The sequence below is a fragment of the Cajanus cajan genome, chromosome 1 (assembly GCF_000230855.2).
Source record: "Cajanus cajan strain Asha chromosome 1, NIPB_CcT2T_4, whole genome shotgun sequence".
NCBI classification, from domain to species: Eukaryota; Viridiplantae; Streptophyta; class Magnoliopsida; order Fabales; family Fabaceae; genus Cajanus; species Cajanus cajan.
This window is the reverse complement of record NC_138517.1, coordinates 68887039-68912362: the sequence shown is the minus strand read 5'-3', so window position 1 is coordinate 68912362 and position 25324 is coordinate 68887039. Positions and strand designations below refer to the sequence as shown.

Below are 25324 nucleotides of genomic sequence, written 5' to 3'. Positions count from 1 at the left end.
GACTTTTTTAAAAGATTTGGTAAGCATTCTAATAGTGATGGTCTTTAGAATTAAAAGTATTGCGAGAAGTTTTAGAATATTATTAACAATACCAATAACGGTTGTTACTATTGTAAGGAGTTTTCAAAATTAAAATTACTTATATCTTATTTAAGATCAACAATGTTACAAGATAAATTAAATAGATTAGTCATCTTATCTATTAAGAGTGAAATATTAAAATTACTTGATTATAAAACATTGATAAATGATTTTGCTACTCAAAAAGTTAAAAAAAATAGTATAAAAATTAATAATTAATAATTTTATCTACAAATTTTATCTTTAGACCTTAAATTTTCTAGACACAGCCTAGGTTAATAGTATGAAATTATTTTACATTATCAGTGTATTATTATTAAATTATTTATTTGTTAGCTTGTTTGAAGCTAGATATTGATATAGGTAAGATTTTGAATATACATATCAGTATTTATTTGTTAGCTTGTTTGAAGCTAGATATTGATATAGGTAAGATTTTGAATATACATATCAGTCTTATTCGATAAAATTAAAGTAGTTTTTTTTTTAAGTCCAATCTAATCTATTATATTAGTCTATTTAAAAATATATTTTAAATAAAAACTTCAATTAAACTTCATTTTATATATTTAATTTGTATGATAAAAAAATAGTTTACTTCATTATTATTAAAAATTTTATTTTAAAAGAAAAAAAATTAACGTGAAAAGGACAAATCATGCATACACACGTACACTAAGGTACACTCACACAAGGCTGTGATGAAAAAGGGTAATCTTATCCAAAAAAAAAAAATACTTTCTAAATAGTCTTAAAATTAAGGTTATATTTGTTATCTCATTTTTGCTTGTTTTAATATTTTTTTATTAGATGAAACGGTTATTTAACTTTATTAGTAGTGTCTGGTAATCAAGTTCTTTTTATGAAAAAAAAAAAAATAAGTTATGCATTGATAAAAAAATCATTTAACTCTAATAATAGTGTTTGATAATCTAAAATAAGTTATGGTGAGTTTTATAACAAATAAGTAAAATAAGTCATACTAATAGTGATCTTGATTGATTAATGTGACACTCATTCTACCCCCAACAAACAACATAAATATTTGCAAAATTTCAATTAAAACTGCAGGTAAAATAGGTTCAAATGAAACTGCCTCTAACATTCAACCAATTTGAAACGAAGTTATAAAGTATAGACTTTACAATAGTTTATAAATTGAAAAGAAAAGGTATATTCAAATAATATATAAACTTCTAATCTAATTTCATTGTCCCGATGTCACACTATCAGAGCAACCCATAACTTCAACTTTCGGCACCTTGAGTGCCACCCACATCAAGATCATCATTACCTAAAATAACCACAAAACATACGAGTGAGGAAAACATGCGTTCATGAGTGAGATACAATAAAGAATTCCCACCCAAAACAATGTCAACCCACATATAATCAATAATAATATTCAATCACAACTTTATTATCAATTTTCAAATCCATCCACTACTATCGTCATCACCACATTGCAATACAGCTATGCACTATGCTCAAGTTCACACCAATGCTTATGTAATGCAACCTCCTGAGAAACATTGACTCAGAGTGCTGCACAATGGGTGAACTTTATCAATCTCTTCAAGCACCGCCACACATTGTTACACTATTAATCACCACATAGGCCAATGTATAAAATATATCATGCATTCCCTTTTAATCACCACACAATGCATTATTTCCTATTAATCACCACGCAATGCATTCCCTATTAATCACCATACAGGCCGGGGTCAATATATATATCTCATGCATTCCCTGTTAATCACCACACAAGCCAAGTTAATGCATATGCACATGCCCCAATGCTCATGCTAATGCTACCAAACTCATTCCTCATCTTCATTCATGCTAAAGCACAATTATTAAGTAATTTGCATACAACCACATTTATACACCACTCATCCAAATACAAACCATTCATACTCAAATATACTCAGCCAAATACACATCATTTATATTTATTCATCCAATAGTCATTACTGGACATCATACAATTCACAACCATCATCAAAATCTATCAATATAATACCATATTTCACAATCACACATCAAACTCACAATCATATCATAAGTATTATAAAGCATCACTAAGAAATCATAATATGAGTTATACACATCCTTTTTGAGTGATTCCAATGTTATTCGAAAGATAACATCCAAGGATACAACTTTTGTGAAGAAAACAAAGCCTAAAAATGTTGTTAAGGTCACCTCGCATGGTTGACAACACAAAACTTAATATTTTGTGCACAAGAAAGAAATTGAACTTATAACTCACATAACTCAATCAATTATTAACATTTTTACACGATTCTAGAGTCTAAATTATAGCCCCAAGTGTCTACTTTCTAGTCCAACAAATGGAAATTGATTTGGTTAATCACACAAAAATATATTACAAAAATACTAAGGTACATCTATAAGTAAAATATATTAATTACTCATTAATTCATATAATTAAGGGTGTTCATCAATCTACAAGAACCCTAACTTACAAAGCACATCCCAATAATTCAAGATCAAGCATACAATCATTCTTTTACTAATTCAATTGGTCAAAACACGTATTTTTACATAGAAATACAACATACATTATCAATTTTATAACACCCCAATTTTCATAGATTATACGAAGGCTCAAAGCCCAATAAGGGTGATTTAGTAGCCCAGAACAGGTCGTTCCCAAACTGGAATGGGTCGTTCCAAATTACTAAAAAGAGCTATTTTTGGTAGCCTAGAACGGGCCGTTCCCAAACTAGAATGGGTCGTTCCAAACTACTAAAAAGGCTTATAACCATAGTTGGGAACAGGTCGTTCTGGTTTAAGAACGGGCCGTTCTAAACATGGTCGTTATGGGTTAAAATGCAACCCTAGAATGGGCCGTTCTGGTTTAAGAATGGGCCGTTTTGGATGTAAATTTTTCACATGAAAAATGAGTCCACAACGGGCCATTCTGGATTCGAAACGGGTCGTTCCGGCCACTCTTGATGTCTATAAATAGCACGCTCTGGTACTCCCAAAAACACATTTTTACTTCTGAATTCTTTTCTTCTACACTAAGACCAAGGGGAACCCAGAGGAGGAGACCAACTAGATCCTGCTTTAGTTTCAGCTACTACTTATCGAGGTATGGGGGAAAAGGGATTATTTGTGTGCAAAGTTACATGAGGGGATTGGGTAGAGGAGGAATTCCGTAGGATTATGGGTAATTTTATAATTATTTCTATTTGAGGAATTGATGATTCCATTAGATTTTACATGTATTGAGGATTAGGAATATGTAAATAATTTATAAAAATGATGATCTAGGAGAGATAATGAAATTGTAGAAAAGTGCGTGTGAGTTAGGTTTTGAAAAAATTGGGGGTTTTACTATTTGAGTTAAGATCCTATTAAATTGGTGATTCAATCAGGTTTTATCTTGACTTATAAATGTTGTTGTTACATTATTTGGTAAAATTGATGATCTAGATGTGGATTCATGGTGAATTGCTTGAGGGGTATGTGAACCACTATTTTGTGTGGACTTATCTATTTTGTGTATGTGATGTGGAATTGAGTTATGGAATGTGGTGTGATGTCTTGGCACAAATGTATACATTATATCTACCGTTTTAGTATAGAATTGATAACATGATGTGGCGAATGGTATATTATGACTTAATTGTTCAATTAATTATGATGTGAGTATGTTGACATGAAATGAGATGTTGTGTGGAATGTGAATGTGATATGATTGTGGTTCCTCACACTTATGTCAGGGGTGGCACGACCTTGGGCAAGAGATGCTACAGGGGTGGCGTGACCTTGGCATAGTGTGGGATGTGTGAGGTAATTAACACTTATGTCAGAGGTGGCACGACCTTGTGCAAGAGATGCTATAGGGGTGGCGTGACCTTGGCATAATGGTAGTTGCAAGATTTGTGATGATTATGAATGAAATGTGATTATGGTTCCTCACACTTATGTCAGGGGTGGCACGACCTTGGGCAAGAGATGCTATAGGGGTGGCGTGACTTTGGCATAGTGTGGGATGTGTGAGGTAATTAACACTTATGTCAAGGGTGGCACGACCTTGGGCAAGAGATGCTACGGGGGTGGTGTGACCTTGGCATAATGTTAATTGCAAGATTTGTGATGATTATGAATGAAATGTGATTGTGGCTCCTCACACTTATGTCAGGGGTGGCACGACCTTGGGCAAGAGATGCTACAAGGGTGGCGTGACCTTGGCATAGTGTGGGATGAGGTAATTAACACTTATGTCAGAGGTGGCACGACCTTAGGCAAGAGATGCTACAAGGGTGGCCTGACCTTGACATAGTGTTAATTGTAAAATTTGTGATGATTATGAATGAAATGTAATTATGGTTCCTCACACTTATAACAGGGATGGCACGACCTTGGGCAAGAGATGCTACAAGGGTGGTGTGACCTTGACATAGTGTTAATTGTAATATTTATGTGTGACAATTAGTATTTATGTTGGTGTGGCACGACCTTGGGCACGAGATGCTACAGGGGTGGCGTGAGCTTAACATAGTACATATTATATGATGTGATGGATTGGTGTGATTATGAATTGTGATGTGAAGATGATGCATGATTGATATAATTAGGATATATAGAAATGGTTGTGAATATTTCATTAAGTAATGAGTTGTGATGAGATTATGTTGTGGATTTTTCTTGTATACTTTACATATAAATGTTTTCTTTTCTCACCTTACAATTTGTGGATGTTTTAGGTGAGGAAGATCCGTCTTTGAGTGGCATCTAGAATGCTAATAGTTGAATTGTGGGTATGCTCTGATATTGTGACATTAAGGCAAAGGATTTCTAGGACACAGATTTTTATATGTAGTTGAAGTTGTACTTATTTTTTAAAAACAATTTGTAAACTCTTATGTTTTATTTTTCAATTTTTATTTTCAATTATTTTGGATATTGAAGAACATTTATGAATGTTTTTATGTGAACCCTTTTACCAATGTTGAAAAATTTATTTCCTTAATTTATTTACATTATTACAATATATGTGTTGGGGTAGTAAGGGTGTCACAAATTTCATGAGCTCACATCTCATTTAACAAAATCCAAATTCCTAATGAAACCTAACACATAAAGACATTCCAAGGGACTCAATTATCGATTAGAACCTCAATTTTAACAATAATACAAGAATCATGATTATAAATTAATACAAAACCTAATTAAATCGCCAATTGCAACATCATAATAGAAATTGAGAGATCTTAAGAACTTAGGAATTTCTCCCACTACCCATTCTTTCTTGCAATCCCGCACATGAATCACTCATTCCATCCCCGTACCTTTTTGTGCCAATAGGAACAATTTGATGTAATTTGAGATGGTTCTAAACACTTCTCTTCAGAGCTACTTCATTCTCTTCATTTTCTCTCATAATCCTTCAGAATGCAAAATAAGGCAAATGTGGTTAACTCTACTTGACCCCTTTCTTAAAATTCACTAGACCGAGTCAACCCGACCCGTTCCTCTTTTCCCATTAAAATAAATAAATAATATAAATAATTTCCCACCTATAAAAATATAAATAATTCAGACTAAAATATAAAAATATAATAATATATATAATAATATTATTATTTTAGAAAACAGGGTGTTATAGTTAACAACATAAAATTATTTTACATTGTTAGTCCATTATTATTAAATTCTTTTTTATTAACTTGTTTGTAGCTAGAGATTGAAATATGTGACTAAGCTTATTAGATGGAATTAGATCCTGAGTTCTTCACAAAAGTTGTAGAAAATCCTTTTATATTTTATATGAGATAAATATGAGCTTGATTGAATTAGTGAAACTCCAATTATGTTGTGTTATGTGGGGGTTGTCGTTGTGTGCTAATTGTTGATTACATGTTAAAAATGATATGTGCTAATTCCTTTATAACATATGGTAATATGATGTCCCAAGTTATTATATGATGAATTTTTTATATGGATGATTATGGACAACATTCTTATTTCTTATAGTTCATTAAGAGTACAATTGTCTCTAAAAAGTGGAAACCAAATAAGTGAATATCACTTTTATATATAGTTATAAATTATAGATGATTGAATGGAAAGTTAAATATTTGAATACATTTTTTTTCTATTTTGTCCTTAAGAGATATGATGGTGGGAAATATATATATATATATATATATATATATATATATATATATATATATATATATATAATATAGAGGTATAAATATCTTTAAAAAATGTGAAACCAAAGGGAGGTGTCCTTTATATATAGTATTTATACCTTTTCTAGACCATATGAGAAGGTAAAGAGATACTTTGTGTCTCTAATAAAAAATAAAAACAAAACACATCAGTAATTATATTTTTGTGATTATGAGTTACATTATTATTTCTTATAGTTAATTTAGAGTACAATTCTCTATAAAAATTGAAACCCAGATTAGTGAATATCTCCTTTATATATGATTAAGTTATAGATTATAAATGATAGAGTGAATAATTAATTTTTGAATACATTTTTTTTTTCTATTTTACCTTTAAGAGATATAATGGTGGAAAAAAATATTAATATATAACAAAGATGTATAAATGTCTAAACAAATGTGGAAACCAAAGAGTGATATCCCCTTTATATATAACTTTATATATAATTATATATTATATATAATATTACACCTTTTCTATACCATACTAGTAGGACAAAAAGTACTTCGAGCATCTCTTAAAAAAAATGCAAAACAAATCAGTAATTGAATTTTCTTTGTGATTACGGGTGACATTCTTATTTCTTATAGTTGATTAAGAGTATAATTGTCTATAAAAGGTGGAAGCCTAATAAGTGAATATCCCTTTTATATATAGCTAGGGTAGTTGAGGCATTTTGTGCCTCTATGTGTTTTATTAAAATAGAAGATAAAATGTAAAATAACTAAAATAAAAGATAAATAACTAAAAGTATAAAGATAAAATGCTAAGATGAAAAAGTAATCGCTTACCATTAGAGACGAAGAATTGTTGTTGGTTTACGATGATAGGTATCCAAGAGTGAAAACTAAAATTTAAGTTAATGTCACTTTTGGAGTTATATGAAGTTATCAGAAAAACACATAGAAGGGGGGTTGAATATGTGTGTGTATGTGAATAAAGGAGTTTTAAAAACTTTTCGCAATAAGGCTCTCTTTCGTCCAGTAAAAATATTATTAGTAAATGCTTGAACTGAAACAACCCAAGATTGGTTTATCGAAATCATTTTACGTCTGGGAGTTTCATCGTCTGCTAAGAGAAAAATTACTACTTAACCGAAAACCATTCTTTTGGGAACAAGTATGATTTTCGTCTGAAGATAGTTTTAACAGACGGTAAGCTTTAGACGAAGTTTCCAATATATTAAATCAATCAAATAAAGTGTGCATATATTAAAGTGTAGAGCAAGTATTTTATACTAGTTCACTCAAACTGAGTTACGTCTAGTCTCCTTCAAATGAAGGGTTCCACTAAATAAACAATTAAGTACAAGTGTTGTTTGTTCAGCCTCTTCAGGCTTGTAGTGAGTATTATAGACCATCCAGGTCACAACCACTCCTGGTCCCAAGTATTCTCAACCACTTCTGGCTCGTCAGCTTCACTCGCAGACGCTAGTATTCTTAAACCACTTCTGGTTGCCCGAGTATTCTCAACCACTCCTGGTTCGTCAACTTCACTTACTAATGCTAGTATTTTTTTCTCAACCTGTTCTGGCTATTAGTGAGTATTATTGACCAACTCCTGGCCTGCCAGCTTCACTCACTAGTGCTAGTATTCTTTAATCAGCCACTTCTAGCTCCCAGTGAGTATTCTCGACTAACTCCTGGCCCGTTGACTTCACTCATCAACGCTAGTATTCTTTACTTAGCTACTTCTGCCTCGTAGTGAGTATTCTTTGACAAGCTTCTCCAGGCTTTACAATTATTCTTTCCCTAGCCTCTTCAGGCTTTATAAATATCAATTGGGCAAGTTTGGTTTGAGTGTTTGGGTTACTCTCATAGAGAGGATACATAGGTTTCTACACTCTCTAAGATATGCAACCATAGTATTTACAACGATTGAGTGTTTGGTTTACTCTCATGGAGAGGATACATAAGTTGCTACACTCACTAAGGTTTTGTTCCTAAGATGTACATGTTTGGAACACCTTAGTTTACAAAGATGAGTACATTATGGTACATTTGACTCAAATGCTTTATCTCTGGTTTCGTTGTTTCGTGGGCTTGATATCACTTGTTAATAATGCAAGGCCAATGATCAGCCAGAAAAGCCAACCTTCCAAGGTTGGAGACAATGATATATATATATATATTATCTTGTAGAATCTGCCCGTTGCAAGTGTCCGTTGAAGCACATATAGTCATTCATGACTAGTTTAATCTTCTCATTGAATGTTTGAGTTCTTGCATTAAATGTTGCTTCTTGTGATAGACCTTGCATGAAGTCTTCTTTGCCTTGGTATCAGCAGTGTCTAAATTTAGTAGGGACCTAGAAACCTTTTTGTCCTTTTTCTGGTCACATAGTTGTAGAGTGTTGTCCTTTTTAGAAAAAGTAATGTACTTTTTCTAACACATGCATGCTTTTGCTTTTGCGTGCTTTTCTTCTTCTTTGTTCTTTTTGATCATGGATTTACGTTGAGAGCTTTTATATGATCATAGACGATGCCTGAGTTGTCCTTGTAGACATGATTCTTTAAATGTTTTCATGGTTTTCTTTCTTCTATTCTTTGTCTCATGCTTCATCTGATTTCTTATGTTGCACTAGAGGTTGTCCTGACACACCCTCTTTCAATATTGGACTTATAGTTGTCTGGTGCACATATGGTACTTTGTTTATTCAATTAGCTTGATTTGTTTGGTTCTCATGATGTGTTTTGCCTTAACTGTTCATTTAACAAAGTTGACCATCTAGTTTCATCTGATGTTCGACACAGCTTTTCTTGCTCCAAGTTTGGTCTTGTTTTGGCTTTCCTTCTAATACTTCGATTTCTCAACTTGTAGTACGCCTCATCTAGTGTTTGTTAAATGTTTTTCTGTCTGTGATCAGACCTGATCTTGATGCTTGAGTAACCATCATCTAATTCTCTTGTTTAGTTTTTCTAGGCTTCGTAGATCTTGCATTTAATGCATTTGATCTTGCATTAAATGTTTGCTTGCCGAATTTGCGTTTCACAAAGTCTTTTGAACCATTTATTTGCTTCTATGTCTGGCATCAATCAAGGCCTATGCATCTTTGTACTTTCCTGGAATTGTAGCTACAAAGGCGTTGTTCTTTGCTAACTAGTAGGTGTACTTGCTCTGACACATGCAGCTTTGACTCGTGGATAAGCGCTAATCTATTTTTCTCTTTTCTCTTCTTTTATTTTGATGACTTCATGCATTCTTCTGAGAGTGTGGATGCTAAGTAGTTCTTCTTGTTGTGACTTCAGATACAATCCAGCATTCTTGGTTTTTGTTTGTGTACTTGAGTCTCCGTCTGGTTAGCTCTGAGTTAGTTTTGTCCATCGTCCATGGTCTTGTATCATCTTAGGCTTCTTTATTTTCCTTCTTGTGCTGGGCTTGATTTCGTTTGATCTCCTCATCTAACGTCTTGTTAGCTTTTGCCCTTCATCTTGGTTGCTCGTGCTCTGTTCTTTATTTGTGTTGTGTCTGTGTTTGTGGGCGTCTTCGTCTGATGTATTTCCTTATTTTGATCATCCTTTATCCGGTGCTTAGCCCATATCTCTTGGTACAGTTGTAGATGGTGATACATGTATATTCTTTATTCTTCAGCTTGCCTATACTTATGTCTTTATCTAAAACACTAACTTCTGGCTCGTCAGCTTCACTCGTCGACGCTAGTATTCTTAAACCACTTCTGGTTGCCCGAGTATTCTCAACCACTCCTGGTTCGTCAAATTCACTTACTAACGCTAGTATTCTTTGCTCAGCCACTTCTAACTCTCAGTGAGTATTATCGACCAACTCCTGGCCTGCCAGCTTCACTCACTAGCGCTAATATTCTTTAATCAGCCACTTCTGGCTCCTAGTGAGTATTCTCGACCAACTCTTGACCCGTTGACTTCACTCATCAACGCTAGTATTCTTTACTCAGCCACTTCTGGCTCGTAATGAGTATTCTTTGACAAGCTTCTCTAGGCTTTACAAGTATTTTTTCCCTAGCCTCTTTAGGCTTTACAAATATCAATTGGGCAAGTTTGGTTTGAATGTTTGGGTTACTCTCATAGAGAGGATACATAGGTTTCTACACTGTCTAAGGTATGCAACCTTAGTCTTTACAACGATTGAGTGTTTGGTTTACTTTCATGGAGAGGATACATAAGTTGCTACACTCATTAAGGTTTTGTTCCTAAGATGTACATGTCTGGAACACCTTAGTTTACAAAGATGAGTACACTATGGTACATTTGACTCAAATGCTTTATCTCTGGTTTCGTTATTTCGTGGGCTTGATATCACTTGTTAATAATGCAAGGCCAATGGTCAGCTAGAAAAGCCAACCTTCCAAGGTTGGAGACAGTGATATATATATATATATATATATATATATATATATATTATCTTGTAGAATCTGCCCCTTGCAAGTGTCCGTTGAAGCACATATAGTCGTTCATGACTAGTTCAATCTTCTCATTTAATACTTGAGTTGTTGCATTAAATGTTGCTTCCTGTGATAGACCTTGTCTGAAGTCTTCTTTGCCTTGGTAGCAACAGTGTCTAAATTTAGCAGGGACCTAGGAACCTTTTTGTCCTTTTTCTGGTCACATAGCTGTAGAGTGTTGTCCTTTTCAGAAAAAGTAATGTACTTTTTCCGATACATGCATGCTTTTGCTTTTGTGTGCTTTTCTTCTTCTTTGTTCTTTTTGATCATGCGGTCACGTTGAGAGCTTTTATATGATCGTAGACGATGCCTGAGTTGTCCTTGTAGACATGATTCTTTAAATGCTTTCATGTCTGTCTTTCTTCTATTCTTTGTCTCATGCTTCGTCTGATTTCTTATGTTGCACTAGAGGTTGTCCTGACACACCCTCTTTCGATATTGGACTTATAGTCGTCTGGTGCACATGTGGTACTTTGTCTATTCAATGAGCTTGATTTGTCTGGTTCTCATAATGTGCTTTGCCTTAACTGTTCTTTTAACAAAGTTGACCATCTGGTTTCATCTGATGTTCGACACAACTTTTCTTGTTCCAAGTTTGGTCTTGTTTTGGCTTTCCTTCTGATACTTCGATATCTAAACTTGTAGTACGCCTCATCTAGTATTTGTTGAATGTTCTTCTGTTTATGATCAGACCTGATCTTGATGCTTGAGTAGCTATCATCTGATTCTCTTGTTTAGTTTTTCCAAGCTTCGTAGATCTTGCATTTAATGCATTTGATCTTGCATTAAATTTTTGCTTGTCGAATCTGCGTTTCACGAAGCCTTTTGTACCAATTATTTGCTTCTATGTCTGGCATCAATCATGGGCTAGGCATCTCTGTACTTTCCTGCCATTGTAGCTACAGAGGCGTTGTTCTTTGCTAACTGGTAGGTGTACTTGCTCTTACACATGCAACTTTGACTCGTGGATAAGCGCTGATCTATATTTCTCTTTTCTTTTCTTTTATGTTGATGACTTCATGCATTCTTTTGAGAGTGTAGATGCTAATTAGTTCTTCTTGTTGTGACTTTAGATGCAATCCAACATTCTTGATTTTCGTCTGTGTACTTGAGTCTCCGTCTGGTCAGGTCTGAGTTAGTTTTGTCCATTGTCCATGGTCTTGTATCATCTGAGACATCTTTATTTTCCTTCTTGTGCTGGGCTCGATTTCGTTTGATCTCCTCATCTGACATCTTGTTAGATTTTGCCCTTCATCTTGGTTGCTCGTGCTCTGTTCTTTATTTGCGTTGTATCTATGTTTGTGGGCGTCTTCGTCTAATGTATTTCCTTCTTTTGATCAGCCTTTATCCGGTGCTTAGCCCATATCTCTTGGTACAGGTGTAGACGGTGATACATGTATATTCTTTATTCTTCAGCTTGCTTGCACTTATGTCTTTATCTGAAACACTAACATATTTGTTAGAGATAACAATATGCATTATATTTGTCTCATTCAAAACCTTATTGGGAATTGTGTCGTCTAACTTAACAAAATAAATAAAGTAATCAAAAGAGATAACTATGATATTAAGAGATAAATTTAGTTATTAAAAAGTGGAAACCAAAGCATTATATCCCTTTTATTTATTGTTATAGATTATAAATGATAGAGTGGATAATTATTTTTTTTGTATACATATTTTTTTCTACATTATCCTTAAGAGGTATGATGGTGGGAAAAATATTAATATATAATAAAGAAGTATAAATGTCTAAAAAAATTTGAAAACTAAATGGAGGTACCTCCTTTATATATAGTAATTATACTTTTTCTAGACCATACTAGAAGGAAAAAAGGAACTTCGTTCGACTATTGAAAAATAAAATAAAATGAAAAGCAAATCAAATTGGTAGTTAAATTTTCTTTGTAATCGAAAGTTACATTCTTTTTCTTATTTCTTATGAAGTTAGATGAAAAACACATAGAAGAGAGGGTTGAATATGTGTGTATGTGAACAAAGGAATTTTACAATAGTTTTCGCAAGGGTCTCCTTCTTCGTCCAATAAAAATATTACTTTGAATGCTTAATTGCAACTGTGCAGGATTGGTTCAACAAAAGATCTTTGCGTCTGAGAGTTTATCATCTGCACAGGGAAAATGTTTCTTAAATGAAAACCGTTCTTTAAGATAATAAATTAAACAAATGTGGTTTTCGTCTGAAGATAGTTGTAATGAATGATAAGCATTGGACAAAGTTTTCAATGTGTTAAATCAACTAATAAGGTGCATTTGAAACAAAGAAAAAATAATGCAAGTATTTTTATACTGGTTCGCTTAGACTGAGCTACGTCCAGTGTCCTTCAATTAAAGGGTTCCACTAGATATTCAATAAAGTACAAGTATTCTTTGTTCAGCCTCTTCAGGCTCGCAGTGAGTATTCTCGACCACTCTTGGTCCCGAATATTCTCAACCACTCTTGGTTCCTCAACTTCACTCATCGACGCTAGTATTCTTAAACCACTTCTGGTTCCCTGAGTATTATCAACCGCTCCTGGTTTGTCAACTTCACTCGTCTACGCTAGTATTCTTAAACCACTTATGGTTCCTTGAGTATTATCAACCATTCCTGGTTCGTCAACTTCACTCGTCGACGCTAGTATTCTTTGTCCAGCCACTTTTGGCTCTTAGTGAGTATTGTCGACCACCTCCTGGCCCGCCAACTTCACTCGTCAGCGCTAGTATTCTTTGTTCAGCCACTTCTGGCTCTTAGTGAGTATTGTCGACTACCTCCTGGCCCACCAACTTCACTTGTTAGTGCTAGTATTCTTTATTCAGCCACTTCTGGCTCTCAGTGAGTATTGTCGACCACCTCCTGGCCCGCCAACTTCACTCGTCAGTGCTAGTATTCTTTGTTCAGCCACTTCTAGCTCTTAGTGAGTATTCTTTGACAAGTCTCTCCAGGCTTTACAAGTATTCTTTCCCTAGCCTCTTCAGACTTTACAAATGTATGATAGATGACTTTGGTTTGAGTGTTTGGTTTACTCTCATAGAGAGGATACATATGTTTGTATACTCACTAAGGTGTTCAACCTTAGTTTTACAAGGATTGAGTGTGTGGTTTACTCTCACAGAGAGGATACAAAGATGACTACACTCACTAAGGTTCATGTTCCTAAGTTACACTTAGAACTCCTTAGTCTATAGAGATACATACACTATGGCACATTTGACTCTACATGCTCTATCTTTGGTTTCTTTTCTTCATGGACTTGATATCACTCTTCGCTCATCTTCGCCAAAGCCAACCTTACAAGGTTTGAAGTCGTGATATATATATATATATATATATATATATATATATATATAGTCTTGTAAAATTTGCCAGTTACAAGTATTCGTTGAAGCGGATGTAGTCGTTCATGACTAGTTTGATCTTTCATTTAATGCACAAGATCTTTGTATTAAATGTTACTTCCTGTTTATAGACATTGCGTGAAGTCTTCTACATTTGTTAGCAACTGTGTCTGACTCTAACTGAGACCTAGGAACTTTTTGTTCTTTTTCGGTTGCGTAGCTGTAGAGCATTGTCTTTATCTGAAAAAGTAATGTACTTTTTTTGACACATGCATGCTTATACTTTTGTGTGCTTTTCTTCTTCTTTGTCTTTTCTTTTAATCACGCGATCATGTTAAGAGCTTCCGTTTGATCGTAGATGATGTCTGAGTTGTCCCTTGAGACTTAATTCTTTAAATGCTTTCGTGGTAGTCTTCTTCTACGTCTAATATTCCATATGCATCTCAAGTCTTGATCTTCGTCTAAGTATTTTTCCTTAATGCTTTGACTTTTTATGGTCTGGTCAATATTGTGAATGGACATACTTTGTTTCCGTCTAGAATACTTTTTAGTCTATGTTGTCCTTCGTTTGATATGTTGTTGACTTTCTTTTGCTCTTTGACCAATCTTCGTTTGTGTCTTTATGTTGCGCTTTAGGTTGTCCTTAACATACCTTAGTTTGTTATTTGATTCATTATAGTCTGGCGCACATGTTGTATTCCATCCATTATTTGATTTGCTTTGTCTGATACTCGTGGTTTGCTTTGCTTTGACTTATGGATTCGCGCTCGTCTATTTTTCTTCTTTCTTTACACCATATTGATGACTTCGTGTGTTCTTCTTATGAGTGAAGGCGATATATGATATTTCTCATTGTAAATAGTAGATTTCAGACGCTTTTCAATATTCTTCGACTGCGTTTGGAATTTGAGTCTCCGTCTAAGAGATAGACTTTGACTTTTCATTGCGTCAGATCAGTTGTGTAGATGGAAGACTTTTAATTTTATCTGGAATGTTTCTTCGTCTTAGATTATCCATTGTTTGATGCTGTGACCTTCATTTAGTTGACCATTAAGCTCCAACTTTGTCTCGTTCTTGACTTAGCCTTGTTTGATGCTTGTTTTGGCCTTTCGTCTGATGCTTCAAGATTTTGACTTGTAGTGCGTTAAGATTCATCTGACATGTACGAACTTCATCTGGTGCTTAACCCACTTTTGTCTTGTTCTTGATTTGGCCTTGTTTGATACTTGTGTTGGCCTTTCATCTGACTTGGATCATGCTTTGTCTTTATGTTTGATCAATTTTCTTCTTGTGTTAGGCTTGACCAAATAAGTGAATATCCCTTTATATATAGTTATAAATTATAGATGATAGAATGAACAGTTAATTTTTTGAATATATATATATATATATATATTCTATTTTACTCTTAAGAGATATGATTATGAAAAAAATATTAATATTTAATAAAGAGATATAAATACTAGAAACTAAAGAGGAGTATCTCTTTTATATTTACTAGTGGAGTCAAACCACTCCATGTCTCTATATTTATTTAAAAATTTTAAAATAAAAATTAAGATTAAGTAATAATAGTGATTAAAAATTTGAAGTAGTTAACTTATTTGAGTGATTACACAGATGATTAATTTTAATATTATTTTTTATTATTTAAAGACTTAAGGATTTTATTGTTTAAAGACTTAAGGGTAAAATTGTCTAAATAGTGTGGAGACTAAAAAATAGTTATAAATTCATGTACCCCTTCCTTTATATATAAGTATAACTTATAGTAGTATAGATTATTTATGTAACTTTCAAAGTACTTTTTCTCTATAATCTTTCTTTTTTGTTTAGCTTTTACTCACTTTCTTCTCTATTTTTTGTAATTTTTATTTTCAAACCTCTAACCCTCTAAATCTCTAATTACCTACTAATTCTTGTGAAGTATATATATATATATATATATATATATATTGTTTTGCCCCATTTTACTTTTATAATTACCTCCATTTTACTTTTTGAACACATTCTCGAGCACTCTAATTATTAACAAGTAACTTATATTCAATTTTAACTATTTATTATATTTATTTTATTTTTATTTTTAAACAAAATATACAGATGCATCCGATTTATTTAAAAAGCATACATTAAATTAACTTTCATTTTTATTTCTATACACATTATTAAGTGTACCTGTCTGAGGGTACACTCGTAATCTTCTGGTGGGTAGAGGGCCGAACGAGAGCTTCAGGTGGATGCGAAGGCTCACGCGAACTCGCATTGGCAGAATCTGTCCCACTATCCCCAATGGAACCAGCTTGGGAAACCCTATCCTCTACCTCTATCTCAAAATCAGCCATCAAAACGTACCTTAAAAGGAGGACGCTCTTGGTTGGTAACTAGCACACAAGCTTGGTCTCTACGTCAGCTCGGAGCAAATGCACGCTACAATTAAGTAAACACACCAAGAATTGGTCCCCACCACCCCTATTTATAATGTTCTCAATGGACGAACCATAACCGTCGCACCCCTACGAACCTTGGATTAGTTTGATCCAACGACTCATAAGCCACAACTTTTCAAATCCCCCATCATTAATGTCCAACGGTTACAACCCTTCACGTTCCCACGTTTATTACTCAACGATTATAACCCTTCACGTTCCCAAGTTTATTACTCAACGGTTATAACCCTCCACGTTCCCACGATTAATACTTAACGGTTACAATTCCACAATCTAACCCAACCGCCACAACTGCAAAGTCATTCCTACCCTTGGCGTCGTTTCACTCCTTAAGGCTGGGGGGCTTGTGTACCGGAAGGGTCCTATCGGCCACGTGGATTGGCCACGTGGACCGGAACGTCATGTCCAATCACACATTGATGCAGCTCAGACACCATCTCGGCTCGGATACCGTTATCGGCTCGATCATAGGCCGAAAGGTCCTCTCGGCCGACTCTATCGGCTCGGCCAAGGACCAACAGAATACTTATAATGATAATCATGGTTAACAAGGGACAACACGTAATTAGAACATAACCAGTCGATTAACATCGTATTACCTAATTTGGTAAGTGTTAGAAAAGACCCACCATGCTCAAGCCCATGACAGGTACTATAAATAAGTCACACGAAACGAGGTATGTCACTGTTCATTTTATTACCCTAGAGAATCGTGCTTGTCCTGACTTGAACGTCAGAGTGCCTTTTGCCGGTACCTCCCCCTATGAAGCATCCACCTGAAGCTCTCGTTCGGCCCTTTACCCACTAGAAGATTACAAGTATACCCTCAGACAGGTACATTAAGATTTATATAATATTATAATTAATTAAAAGATAAAACTTAAATACAATTTTGTAGTTTGCATGAGTGTATTTTTTAATCAGAATTAGAGATCTATCTCAATAATGTGCACTTGCACTCAATGCTTCTTTAATATAAATTTACACATTACGAAAATAAGTATCCAATTCTAACCGAAAACAGTACTAATTACACTTAAAAAATTATATTTAAGTTTTATTCTTAATTAAATTAATATAACCGAGTCTCTAATTTAACTAAATAACCTAACAAATTTTGAAACAGAATAATTTAGATCAATTCCTATTAATGTCTTGTTAGTGTTAAATTTTAACTCATCACACGCTACAGTCTCACTCTTAGATCAGTAGTTGATAGTCCATGAATATGTTTATAAAAAATAATAATAAATAAATAAGAGAGTGTAAAGACTAAAGTATACTAAACTACTAGGTTAGTCTCGTAGTTGGGTAAAAAAGAGTTTGAATAGTTAAAAACATAAAGACCTAGATTCAATGTTCATCACGAGACTAAAGTATACTCGCACATAAATCAAGCGTTTCACCCTTCACACTCACGCGCTTCTTCCTTCCGAGGCCAGCATATCCACAAATGTGCGATCATCATCAATTCTGAACACACGCAAACGTGGCACCATTTTGGCTTCGGTTTCACCACACTACCATCCAACGCACCCCACCACACCACACCACATGCTCCCTCAGCAAACATCCACCGTCTCTTCCAACCCAATCAAATCCCACCCGTTAAACCCCTAACCAATTCCTCAATGGGCCCTCATCATCGTATCTTCTAAACCCACCCCACCCCAAACTCACCTTCGCAACCACAATGGCAGTGACCAAGCCATTGCTACCCTCTCTCTGTTCCCTCCCGAAACTCGGACCCAGAGGCCTCACACTCCAGCCGCTACTGAAGCCCAAGAAACATGTGGCTCGTGTGTCACTGCACGACCCTTTGGTTTGGTCTTCGGATGTTGGTGAGTACATCATCCACCAACAACGCCAAAACCCCTATCACCTCGTGTTGCTCGCAGAGACTGCGGGTTACTCTTTGGCTAGTTATTACACTTCTCTTGGTCTCTTTGTTATATCTGTGCCTGGACTTTGGTCTCTCATTAAACGTTCTGTCAAATCTAAGGTAATTTAATTTACATCTTCGTTTCTTGCTAAAACACCCTTTGTGAATAAACCATCAATTTACTCGGTGAATTAGTCCTAGATTGGTAAAATGATGAGAAATGCTTTATGGGCACCTTATATGCTAGTTGATATCCAGAAAGATAAAAGAAAAAGTAAAAAAATATATAGATATAACGTGATAGTAAGAGGATTGAGAGAAATGATAAGTGTTGGTGGAGTGTTTATGATTAATGAGTGCCCAAATATTATTGTTCGAAAATTGTATAGGTAATTATTCTCCAGGGATTGAATTCATCGATTTATTTTATGATAAATCTTTACTAAAGTTCTAAGAACCAATTTGGTGAATGTTTTGATACTTAGAGGATTACTCGTTATGTTTTCTAATATTTAAATAATTGCTTGTTTAATTTTCTTATTTTAGTGACTATTTACTGTTTAGGGGAGAGTAGTACCTTAAGGATGAAATTGATAGAAAGTATGTTGTTAGAGTATTTTGATAGTGGCACTCATTTTTGTTTTTCTTATTGTTGGGTTTTTTCTGTTGCTTTGACTGTTCTGGTGCGGTTTGGTGGTTGGGGAAATAGATTGTGCAGAAGACATTTATAGGTGAAGGTGAAAAGAAGGCACCGAATCAGGTTGCTGGGGAGATTCTGTCTTTCTTCACTCGTAACAACTTTGCAGTGACTGACAGAGGAGAGACAATCACGTATGTTGCTGTCTCATTCTTGTTTTGTGATTGTTCTTGCTTGCGCTAGATTTTTTCTTGGCACCTTTCTTTCCATCCATAGTTAGGAAGCAAAATGTATCGTTTAACCGTTCATGAAAAGAAGAGGGGGAAATTGGACAACTTCATTTGGAAATTGCAGTCATTTTATCAAAGCTTCTCACATGAATTATGAGTATGCTTATCGGTGTTATTTTTAAGTGAAGCCTCAAATTTGTCTTGGGGAAACTTAAGCATCCATGTTAGTTTATAATAATAGGATGAGAGTTCAATTGTACAATAAAAAATTCACATTAAAAAATCATTTTAGAGTTGACTTTTAGGATTTTCATTTATTATTGTAAAAGTCGAGAAACTTAAAACGATTAGCGATTGGATGGTTATACTGATGGAACATTCTAATTAAATTCAAAGTATTAGTCATTTAAGTGACAGATACATTAGTAGTCGAAAAAAGAAACCGACATTTGTGGTACATAGGAACTATGGTGAATTTTTTGCATTTTTAAGGACCATGGGTTTTGTTATCAAATTTCTTGAAGACATTTGTAGATACAAATTTTCTTTCTTTCCTTCTTTTTTCTGAGATTTCACTGCATTTCTTTTATATAATCTGAATACTCGGTCGGGGTACAATACCCATGTCTTCCTTACAAATGCTTTCTTGTGAACAAGCTGAAATGTTTAAACCCTCTTCCCCGTTTATTTTTTTCATCACTAATTTAGTTGAAACTAGTAGCTATTTTCCCTTGCAGGTTTGAAGGAATGATGGTTCCAAGCAGGGGTCAAGCGGCACTATTAACTTTTTGCACTTGCATTAGCTTGGCAAGCGTAGCCCTTGTGCTTACCATAACCGTACCAGATGTTGGCAACAACTGGTTTTGGATCACCATCTTAAGTCCATTGGCGTAAGTGATGACACTGAAAACTTACCCTTTATTTTCCTTATTAATATGGTTATTGGGTTGTGTTTTATTCAGAAGCACACTTCTATTTGAGAAAAAAAAAAAAATCTTTATAAGTTAAACTTTCTCTTATTAGCTTCTCTAAAATATAATTTTTAACTTGTATATGAATTAATTTTAGCTTATAGAGAAATTTAATTTCCTTTTTTTTTCCTCACAAGTAATTTGGAAAAATTTATCTAAACAAATCATTATTATTATTGTATTGCTATTTTGATACTCATACATGGGGGATTAACGCAGAGGCGTTTATTACTGGACTCGAGCATCCAGAAAGGAGCAAATTAAAGTGAAAATGATAGTTGCAGATGATGGAACCTTAACAGAGATCATTGTCCAAGGTGATGATCAACAGGTCGAGCAAATGAGGAAGGATCTCAAGTTCAGTGAAAAAGGCATGGTGTATGTTAAAGGCGTCTTTGAAAGATAACCTTTTATGTTAAAGGAAGGAATGAGCATCATGCTGTAGAATCATAATGCTAAAGAATATTGAGAATTTTTTTTACGTTGTATGAGAAAAGCTAATAACCAAAATTATATAAAGAATAGACAAATTTATTGTGTCTGAAAACCCTTGTAACCAAACATATATTAGAAGAAAAATCAATTTCCATCCCACGACGAAATCCCTTTCCTGTTTTCAAAGGAGGATCCAAATTTCTTGCAGCTAGATTTTTCATGCAATCATTGAAATGAATCATTAGATGAAGATGGAACTGTTTATATTTTATCTCAACAAATTAAACTTAACACATTCAAAATCTAAGCCATCCAATCAACATTTCTATTTGCTAACTGCATAAATGTGTAAAACTAAAAATTCCAACTACACAGATTCTGTTCCCCGTTGAAGGAACCAGGTTACTTATGGCAGCTCCAAGCAAATTTGAAAATGTTATACATGATGCAAAATTCAATGTTCCTCAAGTCATCACAATTATGCTAAGCAAAAACCAGACGATTATTGATATAAGTCTCGCCAAAAGGTATCAGTTACAATTTCCAAGTTACATAAACCACTTGCTAAACATACCCAGCAAGAACCTGAAGTAAAAGACGTCCAAAAAGGCACATTGTAACATTATCCAAATAAATTATAAAAAAAAAATTGTAAACTCATCCCGCTATTATGCAGAACCATCAATTTCAACCAATCATCAACTTGTTTTCCTCCAAGAAGGTATAGGTAGGAACCTCTAGATTGTATGGTGCTGGCCCCTTCCTAATTCTTCCAGAAATATCATAATGTGAGCCATGGCATGGGCAAAACCATCCACCAAAGTCACCAGCATTTGGCAATGGAATGCAACCCAAATGTGTGCAAACTCCAATCACAATGAGCCATTCTGGGTCCTTCACTCTATCTGCATCCTGTTGGGGATCACGAAGAGATCCAACATCAACACTGTTTGCCAGCTTGATATCATCCTCAGTTCGGCGCCTTATGAACACCGGCTTTCCACGCCACTTAACAGTCACTGTAGTGCCGGGCTCAATGCTGGAGAGATCAACCTCAAGTGAGGCCAGAGCAAGAACATCCTTACTGGCAGACATGCTAAGCACAAACTTGAGGACAAGGAGACGGACCAGAGAGGCATAAATGAACCTTCCACCGGTAAGGACAAAGTAGGCAAATGCCCTCTTGTTTGGATCACCTGGGGGAAATCGTTCATGGTTGTGCTCATCATAAACAATCTTAGAGGTAGGGTTCTTAACAGCAGTAACAGTTGCTGGAATCTCAGGAATAATGCTGTTTTCTTTTGAGTGGATTAGTGATTCAGTAGCAAAGCCTAGACAATATCAAGTTACATCAATTACTAGAGATCCTTTAGTTGAAACTTGAAAGAAAAAATTACAGCATCAGTTACTGGAAATTATGGAAATGCCTCAACCTAATTGCAGAATCCATTTTCCAAAATAAAGTAGTACTAGCAAGACACTAACATATTTTTTTAATAGATTCTCTACTACCGGTTAAAATTTAATGAAAACTACAAATTCGTGAGTGAAACTCATTAAATAAGTAGTAAGACCTACAACATTGCATGATTTCCAATAAATTTCGGGAAAATAATAAAGAGGAAAAAATTTAGGTGCAATTTTTTATGTACTTTTGGTGTTACTTAAAAAATGGAGATTCACCTTGGTATTCAACACTGACTTCAAATGTTGACCTTTAATATGAGTTGACAAGGTGAAACTTTAATTTTAATTAGAAAAAAATTCCATTTTTTATTAGAGAATAGTACCATAAACACTTATAAAATTTCCCTCGGCGTGTTTGAAAGAGTGTTAAAGATTGATATTACTATCATTTCTCTTTTCCAAAGATTGGGCATAGGCACAGTAAAAAGCTACAAAACTAAGCAATATGCAACTTCTATCTCGTACAATTTTACATTTATAGTATATATACTACACACAAATTGGTCCATCAGAGTAGAGGGGGCTCACAAATGAATAACATAATTATTCAACAAATAAATGAGTACTACCATTCGATCCACGAGTTTGTAGGACGTTATCATAATAGTTCATGCATTCAAAAAATAGCAAATAAATCCACCACTTTCACTATTGCCTCAAACTTCTATAACTTTGTCATTTTAGTCATCGACATGCAAACTAATTGTCATTATAGTCCCAAACTTTTACAATTTACTATCGTCTAGACCACAAGAGGGACCACAATGACTAACGAAATGAATAGTGAAGAATTTATTTGCTGTGCCTTTAATGTCAGAGGCTAATTAGACACCGTCTTAGAGGACCAAATTGATAACTTTTTCATTTTTTGGGTAACCACCAGAAGCAGTGACTAATCTCTAGTAGAAATTGTGAACACACATGTTCCGGTTTGCCTAAAAAAGTCCCACATCGCTTAAGAGTCGAGGCAAAGGGTAGTTTATAAACACCCTTCTTCCTTAACTCACCAAGGCGCCTTTTAAAGGACAAAACCGTGACGGCCCAACGAGTGCCAAAGCGACAATACCTTGGATGTGGTGACTCTAACGATGACAGCGGACTTACGGTAAGAACATTTGGCGCTAGAAGGAGGGCCTAGGCCACTTTTATCCCTTAACATCGACTGGGGGGCTTGTTCCGGTATGCCTAAAAAAAGTCCCACATCGCTTAGGAGTCGAGGCTAAGGATAGTTTATAAACACCCATCCTCCTTAACCCACCTAACGATGACAGCAGACTTACGGTAGGAACAACACACAAGTTAGTTATTTCCCGATCAATATAGCCTACTCCATATCCAAGTTCAGGATTCAAACCTGAACAACTTGATTATTGGACCCAAATTGATCCCTTACTCACAAATAAACTGTTTCTCCATTGATACCCACTAGAGACTGCTTATGATAGTTGCAGAAAAAGATACCACAACCACACATTCAACAGTCACATACACACCACTAATATTAACCCCATTAAATATGTTTACCCTTCATCCAACCAATCAAAAATAATTACATGAATGATGTAAAAAATAAGTAATTTTAGGTCACAGGGCAATACATAGCATAACAAAAAACCAAATTTCACAACCCCAGTCCATAACATAACCGATCAACACATTCAGCAATGAAACTAACAATAACTCAATTAAAAATAATAGGAATTCCGAAAGGAAAAGGGAGGGGCAAAATGGTAAAAGCGTAACCTCTGAAAGGGAGAAGGAAGGTGTTTGGTTCGGAGCAAGGAGCGGATCTGCGGCCACGAACGACGTCGTTTGAAGAGAGGCATGCCGAAGCGGCGTGGTTGGCGCGGCACGGCGAGGAGGAGAGAGAGGAAAGCCTCCTAGCTGCAACCCTCAACATGGTGCGGTGTTTCTTTCTTCCTCTTTTTTTTTGTGTTTATTATTTTATTATTTATTGCAGAAAAATGGAAGTGAGATGCGCGTTCGAGAGAGAGAGAGAGAAGCGCTTTGAATTCGGAGGGATTGGAGTGTATGAATCGGAATCCAAACGTGGCTCTTCCAAATAAGAGGGAAAAGAAAAGTTACTAGATGCCACCGCCTCTGATTTCTATTCACCCCCACCGGTCAAGTCATCAACGTCGGCTTCTCATTTGTGTCTCTAATTTGGACAGCTGGCCACTCAAATGGGCCTGTTACTCTGTTTCGTTTTTCTGGGCCTAAAACTCAAATGCCTCGCACATAAACCACGTGAATTAGATGGTGCCTTTTTGTAATTCAATGGTCCCTTATTTTTTTAGCTATTATTTTTGAATTTTGTTTAATTATATTGGATGACTCTATTTCTTTTTTCTTTTTGGCCTAATTACCCTCCGAATTGTTATATTTATAAGTTTTATCTTTTTATTTTTATAGTTGAAATATTCTATTTTAGTCTTAAGTAAACTATTTTTTCTCTCTTTAATCTCTATTGTTTAATTTTATAGAGATTATAAAGTAAGTTTAGGAAGGTATATTGACTAAAAGGGAAAAAAAATGATATATAGGAACTAAAATGTGAGATTTTTAATTGTAAATACTAAAAATTAAAGCTTATGAAATTATAAGAACTAAAAGGTTAATAAAATGTATTTTTTATTTACAGTTTTAATTCTTGTTTGGAATTGGAAGTGTTTAATATATTTTAGAATTAAAATTGTGGGAGAGTTTTAATTTTTTTAAAAAGTTTACTTTATGAATGAATTAAACACTATTTTTGAAATTATCTTTCTTTACTTACAAGAATTGAATATAGTATTAGGATGTTTACAATTAGGGATGGAAAATATATCCGTACCCGCGGGTAATACCCGAACCCGTCCTGACTTTGACGGGGAATACCCGGTTTGACCGGGTACGGGTACGGGTACGGGTAAAACCCGATATATTAAATCGGGTATGGGTACGGGTACGGATATGTACTTACCCGCCCCGTACCCGTACCCGTACCTGTACCCGTCCCCGTTCCCATTTTTAATTTAATACTCACTTTTAATTTAATTATATTAAAGAATTTTAGTATTTTTTTATGTGTGATTATTTATTATAATATAAGATAGAGAAATAACCTAATTATAATTATAATATAATTAAAAAAAGTAATTTAAAAATATTATATTTAAAAAAAAAAAAAGAAAAAAATAAAAAATTTGACGGGTACGG

General features: G+C 34.6%; 2 protein-coding genes across 2 annotated transcripts; one reads left to right on the top strand and one right to left on the bottom strand.

Moving 5' to 3' along the window:
- The first annotated feature begins 18020 nt into the window (after nt 1–18020).
- Nucleotides 18021–20818, top strand: CCB1 (cofactor assembly of complex C). The gene is made up of 4 exons (XM_029274132.2): nt 18021–18506; nt 19096–19217; nt 19991–20143; nt 20444–20818. The coding sequence occupies exons 1-4, from the start codon at nt 18198–18200 to the stop codon at nt 20628–20630; spliced, it is 771 nt and encodes a 256-aa protein (XP_029129965.1). The 5' UTR covers nt 18021–18197; the 3' UTR covers nt 20631–20818.
- Nucleotides 20819–21137: 319 nt separating this feature from the next.
- LOC109812055 (cytochrome b-c1 complex subunit Rieske-4, mitochondrial) lies at nt 21138–24245 on the bottom strand. The gene is made up of 2 exons (XM_020375923.2): nt 23870–24245; nt 21138–21990 (listed from the first exon to the last, which is right to left on the bottom strand). The coding sequence occupies exons 1-2, from the start codon at nt 24024–24026 to the stop codon at nt 21347–21349; spliced, it is 801 nt and encodes a 266-aa protein (XP_020231512.1). The 5' UTR covers nt 24027–24245; the 3' UTR covers nt 21138–21346.
- Between the last annotated feature and the right edge of the window lie 1079 nt (nt 24246–25324).

Coding starts and splice junctions, on each gene's coding strand:
- LOC109812055 (XM_020375923.2), bottom strand. CDS start 24,026: ATGTTGAGGGTTGCAGCTAGGAGGCTTTCCTCTCTCTCCTCCTCGCCG. Junction 21,991..23,869: donor CTTCCTTCTCCCTTTCAGAG/GTTACGCTTTTA, acceptor GATATTGTCTAG/GCTTTGCTACTGAATCACTA.
- CCB1 (XM_029274132.2), top strand. CDS start 18,198: ATGGCAGTGACCAAGCCATTGCTACCCTCTCTCTGTTCCCTCCCGAAA. Junction 19,218..19,990: donor GACAGAGGAGAGACAATCAC/GTATGTTGCTGT, acceptor TTTCCCTTGCAG/GTTTGAAGGAATGATGGTTC. Junction 20,144..20,443: donor ACCATCTTAAGTCCATTGGC/GTAAGTGATGAC, acceptor GGATTAACGCAG/AGGCGTTTATTACTGGACTC.